Source organism: Pseudophryne corroboree, chromosome 3 (assembly GCF_028390025.1).
Source record: "Pseudophryne corroboree isolate aPseCor3 chromosome 3, aPseCor3.hap2, whole genome shotgun sequence".
NCBI classification, from domain to species: Eukaryota; Metazoa; Chordata; class Amphibia; order Anura; family Myobatrachidae; genus Pseudophryne; species Pseudophryne corroboree.
Window position 1 is genome coordinate 162125966 of NC_086446.1, and position 20413 is coordinate 162146378.

The following is a 20413-nucleotide window of genomic DNA, read 5'->3' on the forward strand; positions in this document are numbered from 1 at the left end:
CTTACTAAGTGACCCCAGTATCCCTTATGGATGATAGAGAAATTTAAATACTTTCATCAAGCTCCTTCTTAAGAAACCTAGTTGGGAGTAGCTAGTATGCAGATGGGAATGGTTAATGGAGAAAGTTAATCTGAATATAAACTAAAAAGACAGAACTGGATGTCTTAGGGCTACAGACGATGGTGCCCTAGACAAATACAGTTTACAATATGCTGTAAACCTACTGTATGTACTGTGGTCAAGGTCTGTATAACAAGACATTGGATGGCCCCTGAGAGTCCTGATTTTAAGGCTTGGGTTTCTCTGGTCAATGTAATGGTGCATCATGAACAACATGTATATATTACCCATAGGGCAGAACCTAAAAATGAGCATTTATGGTCTAGGTGAAAATCCTTACTCACCTACGATGGCACAAATGATGGCCCTACAGTAGCTCTAGGGCATGGGTAGCCAACCCTGGTCCTCGAGAGCTACCAACAGTGAACGTTTTTCAGGTCTCCTGCCAGAATCACCAGTTAAGTAATTAGCTCCATCTGTGGATCTTTTAAAATGTGTCAGTGAGTAATGAATACACCTGTGCACCTGCTAGGTGAGCTGGAAAATGTGAACTGTTGGCAGCTCTCGAGCACAAGGGTTGGCTACCACTGCTCTAGGGTACTCCATGGTAACATTTGTTTTTCCTTCACATTCTTACTGTAGTATGCTATGACTCACCCTGGTATGTGCCTTCTTATGCAAGTGGTCAGGGACCACTCTTCCCATTAGTCTTTTCCTACTTTTTTTTATATCCTGAGATGTGTGACAGTACATGTTCTTTTTTTGTTTTTTGCTATTTCCCTTACTATATTTTTTTTTTAATATGCTATACCATTAGTCTGACTATTTATGCTTAGATTTCTATAGGCTCACTTAATATGTGAGGCGAGTTTTGCAGTTACCTTCTGTATTGTGATGATATGTTTCTATTATTATTTTTGTTATTTTCTAGTGTTGTTATTTATAACAATAAAAAAAAACTAAATTAAAAAAAAGGACAACTGAGGGAATAAAATCAAAGATCTTTCCTCTAAGCATAATGATACTACATGCATGACACAGGACATTGGGCTAATTAGGCCTACTGAAAGTAATGCAAGTGCATGCTGTATAGGAATAATAAAACACATGTTCTGTATGATAAGTCTAGATTTTTGAATGTGTAGTCAAACACAAGAATCATTTATATCAGTGGTTCCCAAACTCAGTCCTCAAGGACCCCTAGCAGTTCACCTGTGGATTTTTAAAATGTGACAGATGGTGATACACAGTGCACCTGCTGGGTGACCTGGAAAATGTGAACTGTTAGAGGTCTTTGAGGACAGAGTTTGGGAATGAAATTATTTATATAAAGGAATATAAAGCAATGCAACAATTTTAAAATCTCACCAGGGTATAGGTTTACTATATTGACAGGTTGATCTGTGTTGCTCCGCTGAGTAACAATATTTCCATGAAACTGGACAGAAAGAATGTGTCTTCTCCCAATGCTTAGTAGATGCCATCGTATTTTTTGCTTCAGTGGCAGGAGTAGTCCAGGAAGTGTGTCACCAATGTTCCCATTAATTACTACAATGCCAAGATGCAAGGGGAACAAAATACAATATTTTAGTTTATATTTTATAATCAGAAACTATAAAGATCACACAACATAAATAACGTGTACAAGCAATAAATAAAACAAAACCGTTCATTACTTTTCATTAAATTCATTAAGTTAATTCAAAGAAGACATTTTACAAGTAAAATCTCTAACAGGTAACAATAAGGTCAGCTCTCATGGGTTTCAATGAAATGTGTAGTCCCCTTTCACCAACGTACAGTATCAACAGGCATGGTAGACAATCTAGACTAGTTTTAATAATTTAAGGGAAGCCCACGGTATGAGATACTGTATTTACAATCATAGCTTAATCCTGCTGTAGGGCTGTGAATCTAGTGTAGTTCCAGAACTCTGGTCTTTGACACTAGAACGTCTTAGGTGGGTGTCACTCTCACTAGCTGCCTCCTAATTAGCCCTCAGTTCTACCCTAATTAGGGGAGCTATGCCTCAGACCTGCCTTCTCCCTCTGAAAAGCATGAATGGGGGGCTGGCCCTTAGAGCACTGCTCTGCCGTGGACCACGCCACCAGCCATCGCCACTGGTCCCGAAGCGCAGTGAGCCTGTGAGGGGACATGCTGCGCTCGCTGCCGGTAATACGGCTGTCAGGATCCCGGCGGCGTTCTTCTGACCGTGGGATCGCGACAGCCAGGATATCATACTGAATCCGTCTGGGAGAGTAGCAATTTATAAACCCTGTAACTATACATCCAGTATCTACTGTGCATTGCTATATCTATACTCATACATATTTATCTATACTCATACATATTTATATGTAGTTTCACTAGTCCAGTGCAGTTTTATTGTTTATATGTAATAACTTCGGCATTGCACATGTGACTGAGTGTGCCTGAAGCTGTTGTGTGGGATTCCATTCTCCTGTATCACATATTGCTATCACTATATTCTGTACCCTGAGGGGCTAGGTGCGTCAGGGTCACATATATACAGTGTATGTATATATATATATATATATATATATATATATATATTAGTGTTACACAGAATATATGATTTGGTATTTTTACTGTGTGTTTCAGTCACCTCATACCGCTTAAATCCTCTGTTTTGTGTCCTGTGTTTAATGTCACATAAAATAGGAGGTTATTTGCAGGTATTGTGTTTGTCTGGCTATATTGTACTGTTACACCCTAAGGCTACATTCCTTATAATGTCTGCCACACAGGGCGGGAAATCCGCAGACGCTTCTGCATTCTGCAGTACTGGCACCATGGATTTACCTGAGGGGGAATTTTCAGCTGCTGTTTTAGGTGCCATACACCCAGTCAACCTGCAGCACCTGTGGCCAATCAGGACCCACCTTGGGCAGCATTCTCAAGTATGCTGAATACAGTTGTGACACGTCTTACGCCCCTGTGGGACCTCCTGTGCCATTGCAGCCACATATTGTCCCTGTAGTTAATCCGCCCTGGGCGGATACTCTGTCTACCCAATTACAACAATTAAATCAATGTCTACCCCACACCCCTCTAAAGCCAAGGGGTCATCTAAATGGGCCATTTCTTGCTCACAATCAACTAATATTTTGGATAATTCTTCCGATGAGGATGGGGAATATACTGATCCATCAGACACTGATACAGTTGCTTCTGATGAGGAATCTACAACCCAGGTTGATGTTCCTGATCTAGTGGAGGCTATTAAGCTAATTCTTCAAATAGATGATGACATTGAGCCTACTACTGCGTCTAAGAAACCTGACAAGTTCAAACGTCAGAAGGTTGCTAAAGTAGTCTTACCACATTCCGACCATTTAATTGACATATGTCAGGAATCCTGGTCGTCTCCAGGAAATAAATTTTCCCTGCCTAAAAAGGTGCTAGCTCATTATCCTATCCCTGCGGAGTTGAGTAACAAGTGGGAAACTCCACCGCCGGTGGACTCTCATGTCGCCCGTCTTGTGGTATCGTCTACTCTGCCTGTCACCACTATCTCCTCACTGAAGGAACCGACGGATAAGAGTGTGGAGGGATGCCTGAAGTCTATTTACTTTCTTACTGGTGCTGTACATAGACCCACTATGGCAGCCTCCTGGGCTGTGAAAGGTATTAAAGCATGGGTTCAGGCAATTGAGGATGAGCTGCCTCAGGATTTTTCTGACACAGCCAGACAATATCTGACTTATATTACCACAGCCTCCCACTATATTCAGGAGGCGGCCTCTGATGCAGCTGTAATGGTGGCCAAGGCGTCTACTACGTCTATCCTGGCTCGCCGAATTCTGTGGTTGAGGTTCTGGAAGGTGTACCTGGACTCCTAAAAGACCTTTGGAGGTGCTCCCTTTTAAGGGAGACATCCTATTTGGGAAGGATCTGAACAAGACTGTAACTGACTTGGGTACTGCCAAGACTGCGTTTCTCCCAAATACTAATCCTTATGCTCCGAACATTAAGAGTACCACTTTTCATTCCTTTCGACCTCCAGGGAAGGCAAAGGTTCAGGTGTATCTGCGACAGGCTCGTGCTTCCAAAACCACTAAACCCAAATCTAACAATCCTGGGCCGCCCGTTAGCCTGCTTCCAAACAAGACAAGCCTGCTGCATGATGGGGCGGGCCTCCCCCTGGGGGACCCCAGGGTGGGAGGCTGACTTCCGCAGTTCACCCAGGCCTGGTTAAAGAGCACTTTGGACACCTGGGTGCGGTAAGTAGTCTCTCATGGGTACGCAATCTCTTTCAAGAGATGTCCCCCTCTCCGTTAAAAGCGCAATCCCTCCAGGACACAAGAGTGGTAGTGCCGGTACCTCTGTTTCAGAGAGGCAGGGGATACTATTCGACCCTGTTTCTAGTTCCAGTGTGAGAGTATCCAAGTTCCATATGGAAACTCTGCGCTCTATAGTGCTGGCCATGGAGCCCGAAGACTATATGGTATCTTCTCCACCATCAGGGACTCGGGATCCTGCTGTATCTGGACGACTTGCTAATCCTGGCGAACTCACAAGAGGTTCTCCTCAGTCATCTGGAACTGACAGTCCAATTCCTACAAGCCCACAGGTCACTCATCAACTGGAAAAAGTCTTCGCTGGTCCCTGCTCGGAGCATGATGCACCTAGGGGCACTACTGGACACACACAGCCAATGATTGTTTTTGTCTCCAGAGAAACTCCTGAAACTTCAGGACAGGATCAGATATTTCCTCTCTCGCCCATGAGTGTCGATAGACTCAGCGATGCAAGTACTGGTGCCTCATGGTGTTGGCTTTAGATATGGTAGAGTACGCTCAATTTAATTTCCGCCCTCTGCATAGGTTAATCCTTTCCAAGTGGGACGGCCTGCCTCATCGGATCAGGTCTCAAATGATCTCCTTGACTCCATAGGTTCGTCTGTCACTGAGCTGGTGGCTACAGGACCAACAGTTGAGCAGGGCTGTCCCTTCTGGATCTCCAACTGGGTCCTCCTGACAATGGATGTCAGTCAGCAGGGTTGGGGCGTGGTGTTGAGCAGGGTCAGTGGACCAGGGAGGAATCTCTCCTCCAGATAAACTTTCTGGAATTCCGGGCAGTGTTCAATGCGTTGACACTGGCCCTGCCTCTAGTACTGAACAGGCCTGTTCAAATGTAATCAGACAATGCCACCATGGTGGCGTACATAAATCATCAAGGTGGCACTCGAAGCTGCATGGCAATGCTGGAAGCATCAAAAATCCTCCATTGGGCTGAACGCCATCTGCCAGCAATATCGGCAGTGTTCATTCCCGGAGTCCTCAACTGGGAAGCGGATTTCCTCAGTCGTCAGGACGTTCACACTGGAGAGTGGAGTCTTCATCCGGAAGTCTTTTAACGCCTAGTGGACAAGTGGGGCCTACCAGATGTAGACCTGATGGCGTCTCAACACAATAACAAGGTTCTGGTATTCTGATCAAGGACAAGGGATCCTCAAGCAGCGTTAGTGGATGCACTGGCAATTCCATGGAACTTTAAGCTGCCATATGTGTTCCCTCCAGTGTCACTCCTGCCCAGGGTGCTACGGAAGTTCAAGCAAGAAAGAGGAATACTACTTCTAGTCACTCCAGCGTGGCCCAGACAGCATTGGTTCTCAGACCTGCAGGGTCTATCGATAGAGCGTCCTCTTCTACTTCCTTAATGCCCAGACCTCCTTGTCCAGGGCCCTTGTGTCTATCCGGACCTAGCCGGACTGGCTTTGATGGCGTGGCTCTTGAAGCTTCACTCCTGAGGGCCAAGGGATACTCTAAGGTGGTTATTCAAACTATGTTGAAGTCCCGCAAACCGGCATCTGCACGGATTTACTACAGAGTCTGGAACTCTTACTTCACATGGTGTGCTGCTAACAATTATGATGCCTATTCTGCAACACGACTTAGATTTAGGCCTTCATCTGGCCTCCCTCAAGGTTCATATATCTGCCTTGTCGGTGTGGTTTCAGAGGAAAAATGCGTCTATTCCTGACGTTCATACTTTGTTTTATGGATTCAGCCTCCCTATGTCCCTCTTGTGGTTCCAGCGGATCTGTCTGTTGTCCTAAATGCCCTATAAGAGTCTCCATTTCTTGAGTCTGTGGATCTTAGATATCTTACACTTAAGGTCGTGTTTTTACTGGCTATTGCCTCTGCTGGTAGGATGACGGACTTAGGCGCCTTGTCCTGTCATCCACCCTTTCTGATTTTTCACCAGGACTGGGCAGTTCTTCAAACTCGCCCTGGTTATCTACCTAAGGTGGTATCATCTTTTCATCTTAACCAAGAGATTGTGGTTCCGGCTTTTCTCTCTTCTGGTTTGTCCTCCAAAGAGTGGTCTTTGGATGTGGTACGGGCTCTCCGTATTTACGTAGAGAGGACTGCCTCCCTCAGGAGGTCAGATACCCTTTTTGTACTTTTTGTTTTTCACAAACGTGGCTGGCCTGCGAATAAGCAAACCTTGGCCAGGTGGATTAGAATGGTGATTGCAAAAGCCTATGCACAGGCTGGTCTTCCAGCTCCTGCTGCTATCAAAGCTCATTCTACCCGGTCTGTTTGACCTTCTTGGGTGGCCCGCCAAGGCGCGTGCGCTGAACAGTTGTGCAAGGCGACTACGTGGTCCTCAGTGAACACGTTCATCAGCTTCTACGCCTTTGATACTTCCGCCTCCCAGGATGCTTCCTTTGGATGCTGCATTCTTGTGCCCGCTATGGTGCGTCCCATGAGGAACTGCTTTAGAACATCCCCAATGTATTCCCTGTCGAATCCCAGTGTACCCCACTGCAGAAAAGGAGATTTATGGTAGACTTAACATGGTTAAATCTCTTTCTACAAGGTACACTGGATTCCACACGGCGCCCACCCTGACGCACTTAGCTTCTTTGGGTTTGTCTGGCATTAGCCGCTAGTCCCTTCTCCTGTCTACCGTCTCTTTTACCTGCTACTGCATTGGACTGGTTAACGAAACTGAGCTCCAGTGCCTGGAGGTGGGGTTATAGAGGAGGCGGTGCAATGCATCCTGGGAACAGTCAAAGCTTTAGCCTGTTGGTGCCTCGGATCAAGAGCCAACTCTACACCCCCGATTTATTCCCTGTGGAATCCAGTTTCTCCTTTTCTTCAGTATTCATTTTCTGTGTCCCACAAGTTAGGTCATAGATTGAGCAACATTAATCATAAATATAATGTTGGTATCTCCATTATTAAGTAGAGAGAACATTATGTAAAGTTAACATTATCTAAAGAAGAAAATGTTGATAAGGGATGCAAAATGTTTGATTTTCCCACAATGCAAATGGGAATTCCACAATTTATCACTAGATGCTGTTACTAGTAGTATATGTTGGTTGATCACGTGTTCACATGCAAGAGCAATCAGTGTTTGAAGCTGAATATTGAAGGTGAACATCACTATAACTAACTTGTAACGTTAGTTATAAAACATGAATACATTTCCTTCAGCTTTGCGAGATGTGTGATTTTTAGATACTATAAGGTTTATGAGGATTCTGGACATCTAACCAATACCTCAATGTCCACTGATAAATAAATAAAATAGCTTATGTTAGAAATGGTAACTAATGTTCCATGTGTATTTAAGTCAATATCATATGCTAAATAAATGTTATTATCTAATACTTTGTCCTCTTTTAGAAACCTAATAGGGGTAAAGCAAATCAAATGTGAATATACAACAGGCTCTAGAACATTGTAGTTATTTATTTATTTATTTTCTAATAAAATTCTGAAATTTAAAAAAATACAAAAAGTGGAAGCATTTGTAGGATATGATCATTTCATGGCAAGGGACGGGGGGACCCCTTTGGACATTCTTTTTGTGCTTTCATATTTTTTTTGTTTGCAAAGACAGAGAAAGTAATAGATGGAGGACCTCATACAGAAAATATACGCTCTTTTTGCATTTAACAGATATACCCCAATGCTGTATGTATAAGGTATTGGCGTTGTGGTGTGTACTGCCTGTGTTTATCACTAATTGGCTCTCGGGATAATACTCTGCACAAGGGCATAACTCCCAGAGGCAATGGAGATGCCTGCTTCTGGGCTCCAAACCCATGAACAGCAGCACCTGGATGGTACACAGCAGGATCCAAGTACGACCACTGCACTTCCAATGGAGCTCTGCAGCGCACCCTCTGACCTGCAGCGCCAATCTGCTCTTTCCCAGGAGCCCTGCTAACACATGCAATAGGGGACAGGATGGCCCCTGCCTGGTACCACTCAGCCTGCGCTGCAGCAAGTGACCGTGCACCCAATGCTGCTGCTGGACTGTGAGATGGAACTTGTCGTGAATGTTGATTCTGTATGGTGCAGATGACTGAATCTTGTGAGTTCGACTCTGACCCACCAGTTGTTTTCACCAGCGGCAGATTGGTACGCCAGGATGGACTGCCGGTGGGCTGGCCCCCTTGCGCACCTTAGTGGCCGTGCTCCCCCCAATGCCAGATAACTATGGCCGCCGCAGCTCAAGCGGGAGCCCCAGTGCTGAAGTTGTGGTGTGCCGCCCACTATCACAACAGCTGAGTGAGGGATGTCCTCTGCTCAGTTGTTGTGTTCCTTGTGACTGTGAGGGGAGCGGCTTCTGCTGCGCATTCCCTTCGCAGCTCTGCTTCTGACAGCATGGAATTTTTCCCTCCAGTGTGTCTGTGAGGTCTTCACTCCCAGCCAGCCCCACCTCCACACACCAGCAGCCCGGGAGTGCGTCAACCATCTGTTATTTTGTACTGACCCCGTCCCAGCCAGGAGTTGCTCTGTCATCCGCTCATAGGTGGGTCACTGATCAGCTCACCCCTCTCTGTGTCTCTGTATGTGTGTGGGGGATGGGAGAACCAACGCCATTGTCCCACAGGGAGAGACAAAAAGCTGACACTCTCTCTGCTCTGCACTGGAAGGGGGGCTTTCTGTTTTGACTGACTCCAATGCAGACAGGCTGTGCTTGATGAGGTGTATCAGGCAGTGTATTATAGATGTGGGGTCACTGCCAGGTCAGAGTGTTATGAAGTTAGACCCATAGTGCATGGATCCTCTGAAGATAGTGTTAGCAGGAAAAAAAATACCCGTCACCACTCCCCACCTAGTCAGAAACACTGCCTCTGCATAAAATGAAATCACGGTGTGCAGTGGTCCTGTTGATATTGTGTTAAGCTGAATACAGTACACACTTGTTGAGAAAATAAGCAATGCCGCTCATTTTCACCCTTCCAGAGCTACGTTACTAACTTTCTCTGCAAATGTGTATGCCGCCACCGACCAGCGATACGTGGCCCCGCGGGTCATTAACGACCCTCACTATCGGCCGTGCAGACAGCTCAGTTTGGACTGTCGTCCAAGAGCTGCCTACCTGGCCCGGCCACTGCGTTACGTCACTGAGCGATATGGTCGTCATGTCACTCAGTGTGTACACCCTGCCGCCGATTGCCCCAGCCCGGGGAGGGGAAACACTAGGCGACATCACTCATAGAGCACATCGCCTAGTGTGTACCCACCTTAAGTCTGTCTCTATGCCACATGATGTCATATACTGTAGGCACCATTGGGTACAGGGCCCCACGTGTTCGCTGTCAAACTGATCCGTCAGTTGCCACCTGTCCTATTTCCAGAAGCTGCCTAAATGCAAGAGTGCCTACAAATGAAAACTGTGAGAGAAGACCCATCAAGAGTGTGACACTGGAGGAGGAGCCGAGAAGACAGAGGAACATGTGAAGAGGTACTGTACGGTGAGTGAACTACTGGGCTGGAGTAGAACAAAACTTACAAATAATGGAGGACACAGATGAGGAGAGGGGGCACAACAATCGACACAGATGAGTAGGAGGAGGGAGGAGAATACAATAATGAATAAAAGTGAGGTGACTGGGGAGGGAGAAACAACACAGAACATACACATATGAGGGAGTACATTATACTCCTATATTTGCTGTCAGTGTTTCTATCTTTTGTACTCTTAATTGTATTGGGATATAATCATAGGCGTGCACACGGGGTATGCCTGGAGTGCACAGGACTACCCTAATGTAGGAGTTGCCAGTGGTGCAAGTATGCAGGTACCGCCTGCTGAACACTTTGCACTTGGGACCTGTGTTTACCGTCACCTCGCACCTTGGCAAGGCTGATGGTGTGGCTGAGAGACACAGGGAGGAGATGATGGTGTGGCTGAGAGATGCAGGGAGAAGATGATGGTGTGACTGAGACATGAAGGGAGAAGATGATGGTGTTGTGGAGAGACGCAGGGAAGACATGATGGTGTGGCTGTGAGACATGGGGAGGAGATGATAGTGTGGATGAGAGATGCAGGGAGGAGATGATGGTGTGGCTGAGAGATGCAGAGAGGAAATGATGGTGTAGCTGTGAGACTCTGGCAGTATATGATGGTGTGGCTACGGCTCGGGGAGGAGATGATGGTGTGGCTGAGAGACGCAGGGAGGAGATGGTGGTGTGGCTGAGAGACACAGGGAGGAGATGGTGGTGTGGCTGAGAGACACAGGGAGGAGATAGTGGTGTGGCTGTGAGACGCATGCAGGAGATGATGGTGTGGCTGAGAGACGTAGGCAGGACATGATGGTATGGCTGAGGCATGAGTCTGTTTGAACCTCTGTTGTATGAAGATGACATTGGTTATATTCCTACACAAACAGGCATCTTCAGGACCATGTGATTTCCCACCTGAAAAGTGAATACCGACTGAAGATGCTGCCTGACCAGGGAAGACACATTACTTCAGAGATTCCCCATTATGAGAAACCACCATATAGGTAAGGTGCATATGAATTGGAAAGTATTATTATATGTGTGGTGGGTTCCTTGGTTACTGACACCCTTTGATTACAACAGCCTGACATTTGGTGCACTCCAGGGAGGCTTTCTCTGTTTCTTCCGAGTCGGGTTCCCTGTGATACGCGCCACAGGTTTCTGTTGCTATCTCATTGTTCCAAGTTGTTGATGATGTCTAGCGGTAGTTAGATGAGTGTCTTTCTGTGATCAAATTGTCATTGTTGATGTCACAATGGAATGAATGTTGGGGTAGTCAGACTGGATCTACTGTATGTACATGATGACATCACAAAGTGTTTGTTGTCCCACTTCCCATTGTGTGCTGCTAGTGTATCCGGAATTGGTGGTTACCCTTAGAAGTGTATTAGAAATGTGTTGGGTGCTCCTGAGACGTTACAGGATTGCAGCATCTGTAGACACTGACAGTGGGTCGAGTTAAGGGTATCGATCTCATCCTGTGTCAAGACAGTTTTGGTGCTTCTGAGCCTCTTGACCTCAAGTGAGAAGTGGCGGATTCAGATATTGTACCCCGTTTTCACTGTCCGCTTCTCTGCCGTATGAGAAAGCTCATCAGAAGGTCTATTCTACCGTGTTTTGCATATGGTAAGGCCATTGGGTGGTTTAGCTGTTCTGCATCCTCTACTGGTCCTCCGTAATGGCCAGTTTATAGGGAGTACGGGGTTCACATTTCCCCAGCGGGCATTAGTGTGTTTTTGGTGGGCGTTTTTAACTTTTGAATGGTTAGTTTAGGGTTTGGTTTCTTTTTTTTTGGATGGCGGCTGCGGTTTAGGTAAACCTTGTTGTGGTGGAAAGTCGCTACCAGACAGCGGTCAAAAGCTTGCATAAGTGGTCATTGTGGGGCATCCCCTTTTGGTAAGACGGCGAGTGTGTCCTTCCCCTGCGGGTGAGCTACGGACGTTCCCATGCGGTTTCGTCCATTGCTCTGCTAGAGTAAAAGCTGTTGAGTCCTACACAATGCAGGTTATGCTTTAGGAGGCGGTGGTAAGTCCACCTCCTAGGTTGTTTAGTATTATTCTAGTTGAGTGGTGCTGGTGAGTTGGAAACGCCTTTCTTTGCCATCCTCCAATACATAGTTTAAATTAGGTCATCAAACAATAAATACCTGTTGACCTTTTAAATCTAGCAGTTGGTGTCCGTGTCGTTATTTCTTAGTGCTAAGCTAGTTTAAGTATATATGTTAAGTGTGTCACAATAAAGTCATGGGCGACTTAAGCAAGCTGAAGGCTGCCTAAGCCTGAATCCACATAAGTGCCCTGGGTTTTTGTGACTAATGGGTTAAAGACAGGGCAGTGCTAGCTTAGTGATATCATTTGGGGTCAGGTGTTTTTGTCTGCCTATTAAAGAGATTGTAGGAGGGGTGTATAATACAGTACTTATGGGCAGGTCCTGGTTGCCATCTTTCTCTTTGCCATTTGGAAGCCTCTCCCACCCACCCTGCAATTTTTCACTTTGATTTTCGATCACCAATTTTGGCTTCTATTTCATTATCGTAGTTGGTTTTGACAGCCAGATCGGAAAGTCGCTACCAGCCAGCAGTCAAAAGCTTGCATAAGTGGTCATTGTGGGGAACCCCCTTTTGGTAAGACAGCGAGTGTGTCCTCCCCCTGCGGGTGGACTACAGACGTTCCCGTGCAGTTTCGTCCATTGCTCTGCTAGAGTAAATGGTGGTGAGTCCTACACAATGTGGGTTATGCTTTAGGAGGCGGTGGTAAGTCCCCTCCTAGGTTGTTTGGTATTATTCTAGTTGAGTGGTACTGGTGAGTTGGTAGCGCCTTTCTTTGCCACCCTCCAATACATAGTTTAAATTAGGTCATCAAACAATAAATACCTATTGACCTTTTAAATCTAGCAGTTGGTGTCTGTGTCGTTATTTCTTAGTGCTAAGCTAGTTAAAGTATATATGTTAAGTGTGTCACAATAAAGTCATGGGCGACTTAAGAAAAAAAATCCATTTACATATACTATAAAGAGAAGCAGAAAATTAAATTGTAACAAAGGCTGTTACTTTTAATCACTCATTACATGTAACGTTAGTTACAGCAAGTTGGACCTGAATTTTTAATTAAATGTCAACCAAAGTTTCTACGCAAAGAAAGTAAATTACAATTATAAAAGCACATTAAATTCCTCTTATCTTGTAATAGTATATTTTACACATCTTCCATCTATTTGGAAGTTATGCAGTATTGTTCACAAAACAAACAGTAGATATGTAACATTAGTTACTCTGAAATAGCCCTTACTCAATCTTCCTCTCTTCCACCTGTTGCTCTGTATTATCCTTGTGGGATCCAGAACCTCAACATAGTAAATAAAAATAAACAACAATCTAAAAATTAATATTAAATCCGATTCAGTATTCAATATTAAATTTAATTCAGTGATGTTTCAGACTGAGGAAGGGGACACATTCACGAAACATCACTGAATTAAACACACCCTGAGGGATCTTTGCACACACTTTCTTCAGTCTCCGAGTTCCGCCTGTGATTTGAATTCTATGGTATTGTGGGTAAGCACCCACTAGGAGGGCACCAGAACAAGTTTTCCGTCATGGGGACCTGACTGCCGGGGCAGTAAGTTGCTATATGTATTATTTTTATATATATATATATATATATATATATATATATATATATATATATAGAAACTGGGGTAGACCTAATGAAAGCGCTAAGTATGGAGCTCAACCTCAAGGCGTACTCCCTGTTAGATGGAGTACAAAAGTGCAGATAAAAGAAAAGGGGGTGTCTTAAGGGAGCTTAATCAAGGTATTATCTTCCAGGATTTTACCACAGTTCACTTAAAAAACTCCAATTTATTTGTATAAAAGTGTTAGACAGTGAATCACATTGAATTACATTACATGCAGAGTGAGATGTTTCAAGCCTTTATTTGTTATAATTTTAATGATTGTGGCTTACAGTTTAAGAAACCCCCAAATCCAAAATCTCAGGAAATTAGAATATTACATAAGATCAATTAAAAGTATGATCATGCATAGTACTTGGTTTGGGCCTGTGGCACTACTGAGGTGTTATGGAAGACCTGGATGCTTCAGCATAGTAATACCACGGTAATTGAACCGGATTTTGGCAGAAAAAGGTGCACAAGCAGCAGGGATGACCACAGCCTGGAGAGGATTGTCAGGAAAAGGCCATTCAAAAGTGTGGGGGAGCTTCACAAAGAGTGGACTGAAGCTGGAGTTAGTGCACTACGTCCCGCCTGGACACTCTGGCAGTGTGCTGGTGGGGGCTTTCAAAATTTGACTGTGAGGTCCACAAAGGTCTAGCTATGCCCCGATTGTAGCCACAGTAGCCTGGTCTTGTTTTAAGATTTTAAGAGACCTGTATCATGATGTCTTCCCTACTGACATTAGCCAGATCATGTGCTAATCAACCCACAGCTGGTTAATTAAGTAAAATAATAGCCAGTGATAATTGTGTCAACCTAAGGACAATCCAGATCAAATCTGAAAAATTATAACAATTTCTAGATTATATCACCTGGCTTCCCAGCATACTGTATGTGTACAATCCTTCTCTTTGTTCAGTAGTGTCATTGTTGTTAGTCCTTACATTGAATTCAGATGTGCATATTCATCTGTCTGTCTTTGCAACCGCTCTGAGAGGTTTTAATAATTGTGAAGAAATTATTAGATAACACCTCATTGGTGCTTACATCTGGTCTCCTTAGAATGATGTTGCACTCAGTTTACATTTCAATTTACCTTTTATTAGTTCTCTTAAAATCTTTTGGAGCAAGCATAATATAAAAACAAAATAGGGTGGTGATGATGATGACTACTTCCACAAATTGCTGTATGTAGTCATAGCAATCACATAGATGTATGCCGCTGGCAGGGCCGGTTCTATGATTTGTGGCGCCCCGGGCAAAATATGGGGGGCGTGGCTTCGATTGGGGGCGTGGTCAGCGCGCTGAAAGAAAAAATAAAAATAAATAAAAAGTATACTTACCATCCCCGTTCCTGATCCAGACCCCCTCCGCCGGCGGCGCCGCTCTTCTCCTCTCCTCCTCTCTTCTGTTCTCTTCGATCTATGGGAGAGACGTTATTACGTCTCTCCCATAGAACAGCATAGACACTAGAGGTCAATTATGACCCCTAGTGTCTGTGCCACTATGCTGTGCGGTGCGCGATGACGTCATCGCGCATCGCACAGCAAAGGTCCTCTAGACGAAGGGAAACTAGACCGTAGCGTCTAGTTTCCCTTCATGGAGAGGACCTTTGCTGTGCGGTGCGCGATGACGTCATCGCGCACCGCACAACTAAGGTCCTCTCCATGAAGGGAAACTAGACGCTACGCGTCTGGTTCCCTTCAAAGCGGGGGGGCACAGCAGGGCACTACGGGGGGCACAGTGGCGGATCTTGCCCTGGTGCGGCGCCCTCCGGATGGCGCCGGTGCCCTCCGGATGGCGCCGGTGCCCTCCGGAAGGCGGCGCCCCGGGCAAAAGTACCGCTTGCCCGTGGCAAGAACCGCCACTGGCCGCTGGGCATAAGCGAACACACTGTTTATGCAGATATTTCTGTGTACACTGGGGGTGATTCAGATATGGTTGGGAACAGCACTGTCGCTGCTTACTTGGAAGCAGCAGTGATGCTAACATATGTTAAGGCAACAGTAGACGTCTGGTATAAGTAAACGCCTCCTGAAAGCATCTGTGATCCTTTGCTGTGTATGAAGACACAGCATTGGATCACCTGCGACACCATCGGCCGACTGAGTAAACCATGAGGTTATGCTGACAAGCCACAGAATCTCCGTTACTGAGGCCAGAAAATCCCTATTGGAGACAGTAACCCTGGACTCCGCACGACAACAAAACGGAAAAGACACACCTCCATTTTGGGAAACGGAGGCCATTGCTGCCCCCTCCTCACCTTCAAATGGCTGCAGAATGTCAATCTACTGATGCCTGCAGCCTGACTGTGTCCAATGATGCAGGACCCATACTGCACATAAACAGGACGGGTCAGGCACATGCACAATATACTGAACATTAGTACACTGCGTACGTTTTGCCACTGCATCAATACCTGAATCAGGCCCACAGTGTGCAATTCTGGCCAACTTGTGTGCAACTCTGAGTTTGCCCTATATAGTTCATCATAATGCATCTAATGTAGATACTACATTTTCAGGTTTTCATATCTTTAGATACGTACAACTCAAAATACATATGCTAGTCTGCAAATTTCATTCAGAGGCTATATTTGTGGCTTACTACAGTATAAATGAGGCTCAATGTGTTTAGAATTATTTATTAATAGAAAAAATATTCCTACCATGAAATACGTGATTCTGCTGTAAGTCCTCTGAAGGCGACTGTACAGTGCATGCAGCAGGGCAGGAAGCATTTGACTTCTGTTGAAAAGGACAGTAAGAAGGGCAATGCTGCTCCCAGTTTTCTTTAAAGAGCCAATTCTCTGTCTCATCAATCTCCATAAATGCAAGAAAGAAATCTTGCATTTTGAACTGAAGGACATTGGACCGTTTCAATACTTTAGGTCGGCAGACAAGCAGAGGTCCAATAAGTCCAGTATGGAAGTCTTTGTTCTTGAAAAAAAGTGGAAACGGTAATTATTGAATCAACACTCATCACTAAACATATATTCAAATTGAATAGTCAACATTTTCTAAGTTCAAAAACAGCCATTAATTAAATTGTAGCATCAAAGAAACTTACCCTGGCGCAAGACTTTATCCAAAAGAGCCCCAGTATTAGTGATAAGGTAGCAGCAGGTTTCAGGGAAAAGTGAAAGGTTTCTTTAACTACAGTATATTACAAATAACTAAAATCACAAACCTGTACTTACTACATGTGCAAATGTACCAAAAATGTAGCACAAATGTATTAGAATGTATCCTATGTAAAATAATAAGCTTCCAATAGAACAATATTTTAATAATCTGATTGATGGAAAACATACATACAGTATCAGAAATCAATGTTAATAATATCTAGAGATGTGCGCTGAACGCTGTATTTTGGTTCAAATTCATGATTGTATTCTGGTTTTGGTTTTTCCAAATTCCCCCTCATGTATATGGTTTTAGGGGCCAGATGCATCATGGCTTGGAAAGTGATAAAATGGAGAGTTAAAAAGTACCAGCCAATCAGCTCCTAACTGCAATTTTTCAAACACAGCCTGTGACATGGCAGTAAGGATCTGATTGGCTGCCACTTTTTCACTCTCCATTTTATCACTTTCCAAGCGATGATGCATCTGGCCCTAGATCTATTTTTTATTTAACACTAAATGAATTAATAAAAATAGCTAAAATCAAGTAATGTGGGCCTGTTTTTGTTCCTACAGAATTATTAACTTCAATAACATTAATTTGCAGTTATTTCCAGTCAATTTTGACTACCTCACAGTTCACAATATTGTTCACCAATATTGGCCAAAGGCTGGCTGGCTAAACTAAGCAACAGAGCAGCAGCACAAACACACGGCAGTTTAAGAATATAGCACATCTATGAAACAAGGAGCAGTGGCAGACAGGATGGCAGTTTACTAAACTATACCACCCCACAGATCCTGCCGTATCTGGATGACTTGCTGATCCTGGTGAACTCCCCAGATGTTCTCATCTGTCATCTGGAACTGACGGTCCAATTCCTACAAGCGGGTCCCAGAATGTACCCGCTTGTAATGAATGTTTTCATTAATCAAGTAGATCCGAGACCCGAGGGTATAACAGTGAAATGGAGGTGGAGTACGTATGTAGTGGAAGGCAGGTAATTGATTGATTAATCACCTGATTAATTTAAATGATAATGAAAATGTAAGATGATTGATTGATTGATTGATTGATTGATTAAATTATTTATTGATTCAAAAAAATTAAAATAGGCTGAATAGCTGTGCAAAACTATTCATTTTCTTGGTTTTTCTTCCAACCCTTGTAAGGATGGAATCTTTGTCTATTAACATTGTATTCTTTCCTAGTGAAATATTTGTTGCAAATTAGTAATGTATTAGAACAATAACCAATCAAAATGTTTTTCTATTGATGGTTACCCCAATGGCCTACAAAATACAGACGAATATGAAAAGAAGAATGGTGCAAGATGTAATTGTCTTTGGGCCCTCCCACCCACCTTTATGTTGTGTATAGATAAAAGGACATGCACAGTATAACAAATCAAGCACTTCAGCAAAATGGATTGCCACTTTGTGGTTTAAATGCTTGGTTTGTTTGTGCCCCCACAAAACAAATGACCAATGGACTTAAGGCAGCAACAGTGTTGTTAATCTCTATAGTTGGAAGAGGTAATTCTCCTTATTAAATTACTCATTCTCATCGTGTTAATATCATCATCACACAATATAAAAATGTTCACTGGAATCTTCCATTAAAGTGTCTGTACTTGGATGTAATTGGTGGGAAATGTCTTCCTTGTGGAATTTGTAGTACATTTTTATGAACATCAGCTTTTCCATATGTTTTGGAAGTAGCCTCCTATGCCTATAGCTCACAAGGTTCCTGGCTGTACTAAACACTCTTTCCAAGTACACACTGGAGGGAGGGCAACTTAAGTAAAGCAAAGCTACATGTACTTGGGCTCTCATTCCGAGTTGATCGCTCGCTAGCTGCTTTTAGCAGCAGTGCAAACACTAAGCCGCCGCCATCTGGGAGTGTATCTTAGCTAAGCAGAAGTGCGAACGAAAGAGTAGCAGAATTGATAATAAAAAATGTCATGCCATTTCTGAGTAGCTCCAGACCTACTCATATCTTGCGATCACTTCAGTCAGTTTAGTTCCTGGTTTGACGTCACAAACACGCCCTGCGTTCGGCCAGCCACTCCTGCGTTTTTACCTGGCATGCCTGCGTTTTTAGCACACTCCCTGAAAACGCTCAGTTACCACCCAGAAACGCCCACTTCCTGTCAATCACTCACCGATCAGCAGAGCGACTGAAAAGCGTCACTCGGCCATGTGTAAAATTGTATAGTTTTGTGTGAAAATACTTAGCGCGTGCGCCCTGCGGCCCATAAGCATGCGCAGAACTGCCGGTTTTTAGGCTGATCGCAAATCTGCAAAAAACGGCAGCGAGCGAACAACTCGGAATGACCACCTTTGTACAAAGGGCTCCAACTTGCCTATTTTTTTCCTTCGAGCGGTCATTGGAACTGCCTGACATGCTAACTTGTACATTGCTGTTAATATAATCCTCTATTGATGGTTACTATATCAGATTGAGTCATGGTAGAGGATTCTTATTTTTTAACAGTGCCTGAACAACACAAGCGTTCTATTTTTTTTTAACACTGCTATTAACAGCACCATTAATAAGTAATGGTGGTACCTACTGAATGTTATTTTATTAACAGTGCCTGAACAACACACACATTTTTTTTTTATACTGCAATAACTAACGGTGGCACCTACTGAACATTATTTTTGAACAGTGCCTTAACCCGTCCTAACCTGAACACACCTTTTTTTTCTGTTTTTTTAATAATGATGATTTGCCTAACAGTGACACAGCCCTTCACTGATGACACCGACACAGTAGCCCACAACCCTTAATCTTCACTAACAGTCACACTGCAGCCCACAGCCCTTCACTGATGACACTGACAGTCTGACACAGTTACAGTCAGTGCAGCAGCACACAGCCTAGTTCACTGATAATGATGACACTGAAGCCCACATCCCCTAATCTTCACTGACAGTCACACTACAGCCCACAGCCCTTCACTGATGACACTGACAGTCTGACACAGTTACAGTCAGTGCAGCAGCACACAGCCTAGTTCACTGATAATGATGACACTGAAGCCCACATCCCCTAATCTTCACTGACAGTCACACTGCAGCCCACAGCCCTTCACTGATGACCGACACACTCACAGACAGTGCTGCAGCTCACAGTCCTAGTTCTCTGATGATGATGATGATGATGATACAGTAGCCCACAGCCTTATTCCGAGTTGTTAGCTCGGTAATTTTCTTTGCATCGCAGTGATTTTCCGCTAATTGCGCATGCGCAATGTTCGCACTGCGACTGCGCCAAGTAAATTTGCTATGCAGTTAGGTATTTTACTCACGGCATTACGAGGTTTTTTCTTCGTTCTGGTGATCGTAGTGTGATTGACAGGAAGTGGGTGTTTCTGGGCGGAAACTGGCCGTTTTATGGGTGTGTGTGAAAAAACGCAGCCGTTTCTGGGAAAAACGCGGGAGTGTCTGAAGAAACGGGGGAGTGTCTGGGCGAACGCTGGGTGTGTTTGTGACGTCAAACCAGGAACGAAACTGACTGAACTGATCGCAGTGGCAGAGTAAGTCTCGAGCTACTCAGAAACTGCTAAGAACTGTCTATTCGCAATTCTGCTAATCTTTCGTTCGCAATTTTACTATGCTAAGATTCACTCCCAGTAGGCGGCGGCTTAGCGTGTGCAATGCTGCTAAAAGCAGCTTGCGAGCGAACAACTCGGAATGACCACCAAGAGTGCAAGAGTTTTGACTGAATAAAGTATATGAAAAATACAAATAATTTGTTAGA

The 20413-nt window shown here is 44.3% G+C and overlaps 1 protein-coding gene across 2 annotated transcripts in view; it reads right to left on the minus strand.

The window, feature by feature from the left end:
• Window positions 1-20413, minus strand: part of LOC135054997 (coagulation factor VIII-like) — a 638500-nt gene that overhangs the window by 266858 nt on the left and 351229 nt on the right. For both annotated transcript variants that reach the window (XM_063958535.1, XM_063958534.1), the window contains exons 17-18: window positions 16189-16459; window positions 1429-1608 (exon numbers count right to left, since the gene is read on the minus strand). In XM_063958535.1, the coding sequence (XP_063814605.1) occupies window positions 1429-1608; window positions 16189-16459 (451 nt within the window). The remainder of the gene's footprint in view (window positions 1-1428; window positions 1609-16188; window positions 16460-20413) is intronic.